This window comes from Orycteropus afer, unplaced genomic scaffold (genome assembly GCF_000298275.1).
Source record: "Orycteropus afer afer isolate SDZICR_OR568_19922 unplaced genomic scaffold, OryAfe1.0 scaffold00026, whole genome shotgun sequence".
NCBI lineage: Eukaryota > Metazoa > Chordata > Mammalia > Tubulidentata > Orycteropodidae > Orycteropus > Orycteropus afer.
In genome coordinates, this window is record NW_006921613.1 from 15846073 (window position 1) to 15851221 (window position 5149).

The 5149-nt window shown below is 40.4% G+C and overlaps 1 protein-coding gene across 1 annotated transcript; it reads right to left on the bottom strand.

Moving 5' to 3' along the window:
• Positions 1 to 4188: 4188 nt before the first annotated feature.
• On the bottom strand, positions 4189 to 4728 carry LOC103192336 (E3 ubiquitin-protein ligase RNF4-like). Its single transcript, XM_042783686.1, has one exon. The coding sequence runs from the start codon at positions 4726 to 4728 to the stop codon at positions 4189 to 4191; it is 540 nt and encodes a 179-aa protein (XP_042639620.1).
• Positions 4729 to 5149: the final 421 nt, after the last annotated feature.

Here is a 5149-nt window from a genome sequence, read left to right on the forward strand (position 1 = left end):
TTCAAACCCACCAGCCACTCCTCGGAAGGAAGATGGGGCAATCTACTTCCGTAGTGATACTGCCTTGGAAACCCAAGGAGGGGTTGCTATGAGTCGTCGACAGCACATAACAACAACAACAAGTGAGTGGATGAGTGAATGAATTAAAGAATAGGCAGCAGTGCACCGTACCTTCCCTCTTCTGGTTGCAGAATAAAGCAGCTGCCATTCCTGTGGCTCCTGTTTGTTTAGAAGAAATGAAGAGTGTAGTTACAGGCCCTTTTCTTAGCAGGAAAGTCAAGTGTTGTGGGTAACTGGCTGCCTCAATCCTGCCACATACTTGGAGCTTCTAGACTCTCCTTTTAGAATATGAGTGATTCTGGCAAAGCCAAACTTGGGGCCACATGCCTCCTTCATACCACTCTACAGAAGAGGGAATGTGCCCTACGATCCTTTTGCCTGCTGAAAGCTAAGGGGACAAGAAAGAGCCCATATCAAATGCCACCTTGATTAATGTCCCCCATATAGTGAGGGTTATCATGTTAGAGCTATCTGTGAATAGTCTCTGGGACAGTGAAAAAACATTTTCTTAAAATGAGAAGCTTACCTGCATAGTTATAACTAGTAATAACTAGTTATAAATACAATGGAACTGAACTATGAAACTTAACATGGAGTAAGAAGAAAACTACTTAGGTTTTACTTTAAAAATATATATATTAACAAATGTTTAAAACTGTTATAAATAAGACTGTTAGTACAGCCTGCTATTCCTAACCATGAATACCTTGATTAAAAAAATAATAATAATAACCCACTGCCATTGAGTCAATTCTGACTGATAGCAACCCCCATTGGGTTCCCAAGGCTGTAAATATTTATGGAAGTAGACTGCCTCATCTTCCTTCTGTGGAGCAGCTGGTGAGTTTAAGCCACCAACTTTCTGGTTAGCAAACAAAGGCCTTACCCACTACAGCACCAGAGCTCCTTGAACACCTTGTTAGAACTACCCAATAGGACCCACACTAGCCACAGAACAGTGGAGGAGTCCAGGATTATAGGGCACTAGAATAGCTGAGCTTAAAGACAAAGGCCTATGCCTCCCTGAGATTCGTTGGTCCTAAGCATCCATGAGTCTGTTTGGAAAGCCCAGCAGTAGGTAAAGAAACATTGGGGGGTATGTGTGTGCATTTCTGCAAATGCTGCTACTGTTCCCTGCTCTCACTGCAGGGAAAGTACTATTCTGAGACAGATACTAGGCTGATGATGTTATTGTAACCTAATTTACTTTAGTAGCACTCCCTTGACTATCCCAATATGCAGATTTTACTATCAAAGCTCACCCACTACCATTGAGTCAATTCTGACTCATAGTTACCCTATAGAGCAGAGTAGAACTGCCCCATAGGGTTTCCAAGGCTTTAAATCTTTACAGAGCAGACTGCCTCATCTTTGTCCCATGGAGTGGCTAGTGGATTTGAACTGCTGCTTCTTAATATCAAAGCAATGGGACCTAACTGATGTACTAAGGAAGAGACCTAAAAGCTTACCCCTCTTAACTATTTTAGGTTCTTGGAGAGTAACATGTTTCTCCTGTCAGGTGTGGGTAATATTTGCAATAGAGATAAATTTAAAGTGGACAGGGGATAGAAAGATCAGTTCTTGGTGATAGATAGGTCTGACTTCCTTTTCTATCTTCCCCTCGTTCTTAAAATAGCTCAATTTCAGTCAGCAGTTGATGTAACCCAGGCATATTACAGCTCAAGAAATTTGGCTTTCCATGCTCTGTGTAATGATAATGAACACTGAGAAAAGACAAATGAAAATTGCCAGATTATTTCACTGTGGGGCTTATTTTGTCAACTGGTTAAGTTTGATTGTCCACCTTCCCAATTCCATTTCCAAATAAGCTTCTACTTTCCCAAAAAGCTACCGGAAAGCTAACTCTGAACTGCCACACCTGCCCCTGACTCCAACCATTGCCAAATGCTGCAACAACTGCCTTTCAGCTTCTACAGAAGCTCTGCTGGCCATGCTATAATATAGCTATTAGATACTGAGGGCAAAAGAGCACCAGTGCATCACCAAATATCTCAGACCAGTTACTTAATTTTTTTTTCCTCATCCACATCATATAATTCACTTGCATTTTGAAAGGAAAGTCAACACCAGAGTCTTTCCTTCCCAATTCCACCTCCACATTTTTATCCCAGCTGTTAAACAGTATCTCAAGTTGTCACTGGCATCATGCTGCATCTTTTAGAATCTTTCTCTGGAGGCTCTCCTAAAGAGCCTTTAATAGTTCCTTAGCATCTATAGAATAAAATCAAAACTCTCTATATAACACACAGTGCTCTATTCATGATGTAGCCCTCACCATGTTTTCTACCTTTAATTCTTCTCACACGGTCATGTGTAATAATCACACTGAATTATTCCTATTGATGTGTCCTGTGGCATCTTACTTCAACTTTTGTTTGTACATCCATCTTACTGAGATTCCTAGGTATATACTCTGACCACCTATGATGAATGAAGTGCCTAGTCTGTGCCTGGAAAATAGCTGGTGTCACTGCTAATTCCTTGCTTAAATTCCTCAGAGAGACAATGTTTAAGACATGTTGCCATTAAAACAAACCCTTTGTCCCTCCCTATCCACTCCAAATCCCTATCCAATTATTTCCCTAACAGCTAGGATAGACGATGAAGTACCAGAAGTCAATGTTCCCTAGAGAGTGATATTAATTAAAACAGTGGTTGCCTATGGGGGTGGGGATTGACTAGGAAGGGGCACAAGGAAAGTTTCTAGGATGATAAAATTGTTCTGTATTTTGATTGGGGTGTTAGTCATGTGAATGTTTATTTACCAAAACACATTACTCAATTGTGACATATTGTGCTATGTCACAGAGCAATTAATAGTCTCCAAGTGGGATTTATAAGATGGTTTAGTGAAATGTGGAACTAAAACATTTAAACATTTTTCTAAATTCTTTTCATTTGCATGTTCTTTTTCTTTCTCATTTCATTTTAGAATATAAAAAGGGAACTACAAAAGGACATATCACATTAATCTTGCATATCCTGTCCCAGGTTGAACACCTGAGGTCCAGGGTGTAGGCAACATTCCAGGAATGGATGCTGCTCCATTGGCACAACTAAGCCTCCATGGGGAAGAACAACGCTGCTATAACCATAGATAACCAAATATAGAGCAAGCTTTATTGCACATTTCATTCTTAGAGAAAGGGAGAGGGCAGGCTAAATTGTGAATGCTATGTGATCCTCTGTAAAGAAAAATAGAGGAGGGTTTTCCCAAAGCCTCTGGCCTAGCTAGTCTGCTGCAGTAGCTGAGATGGTGATGAGGTGATTATTTGTTTGTTCACAGAGAAGCATTCAGACTTGTTGATTAGTTGATCACTGTGATTGAAGGCAGGCACATCTGTAAATCCAGGGTGAAGCCATCCCCTTTCTGACCTGGCAGGTCCCAGAGAGCACAAAACAATGCCTTTATATTCCAGTGTGCCTCTGCACCTGGAATATAAGGTACCTTCCCAGGCTGGCTTCACAGGCCACTAGGGGACTCAGCAGGGCAGGGTACATGCCTGAAAACCAGCCTCGCTTCACTCTGCTGTTTGAAGAGATGGCCAGAAAGGACTGATTGACTTCCAGTCCCAACAGAATCAGGAAATCCAGAGGCAGCACCCTGCCTAGTCCATTAATCAGAATATAGTTTCCATTAATCTAATCATTGATTGCTTAAGCAAAGATAAAATTTATACTTCTTGCACGTAAAAGCCCAAACTTGTTTGACAGCTCTGGTCTATAAATTTGTCAATTTCTTAGGTTCCTTCTGTCTACTTAATCTACCATCGCTAAATGGTACCCTCATTTATATGATCCAAAATGGCTACATGCAGCCAACTAAAAATGGATTACTATGAGAAAGAAAGGGAACATTACTTTGAGGACAGCCACTAGTCTGTGGCACACTAAGACTACCAAAATTCAGTCCTGCAACATGAGACCAAAGGAAAACAAAAAAGGAGTGTCTCGTAGGATGTAGAAACACAAGAATTTTTTACATACTTCCAGATAGCAGATTTTAAAATCAGGTTTTTTGAGCTTAGAGCATTAGATGCCAACAATCCATAGTTCCTGCATTAGTACATGGAAAACTCCAGCCAGACTGTCTATCTGTCCTGAGCATCATATATAAATACGGTGGTACTGATGGCCATAGATTTTTTTCAAACAAACCGGACAGGTTTTAGTATATTTAAGGGAATTGCGAAGGCACTGGCTACAGAAGATGTGGCCACATTCTGTAGAATAGATGCGTCTTCTGCTCTGTTCAATCTCTGAATATCCATCCATGCAAATTCGACACCAGATATAACCAGGTAGGGCATTGTGGTGGACACTGTTGATCACATATACATCTCTGTTCCTCATCGACTCCTCTTCATCACTACTCACCATACAGCTGTCTGTTTGGCTTTCAAGTGGCCTTGTGTTTCTCCTTGACCTCCTTTTTTCAGTAATCACAACAGAGTCATTGTGAGTTAGGTCAATCACTGTAGGCTCTGAAGATTCACAGGTGAGGTCAACTACTTCATCCCCATCACTTTCCATGAGTTCTATCAGTTCTACCTCCGGGGCCATCTCAGGGGTTGGTCCTCCTTCCCCAGATGGCTTATGGGCTTGTCTGGCATTGACCATGCTACCACAGCACGTTCTTGTATTCATTGTGCTTTTTGGATCCAGCCTTCAGAGAAGTAAGTAATTTGTGCCAAAGTTATAGTGAATGTTAAAATCCTCAATTTTTCATAACTGTTTATTAGTCAATCTGGCTTACAGAAGAATTTTCTGTATTTTTGAACTCTGACTCTGATTCTAGTTATCTGTCTTCACCTGCACAATTGCTATGCTCCCTCAGGGGGTGAATCTTCTGGAGCCACTGAAGAGACAACTAAATCTGAGTTTTTATCTGAAAAAATGAAAGAAAATTCAATCTTTAGTAATATTTTAAATAAGATTGATAGTAATAGATGATAAAACAGTTATTTTTGTGTTTATATAATGCATATTTTTAATATATATATATATATATATTTATGCATTTTAACAAAGTTTTGAGACCACTGCTCTTGACACCTCAGTGCCCCTC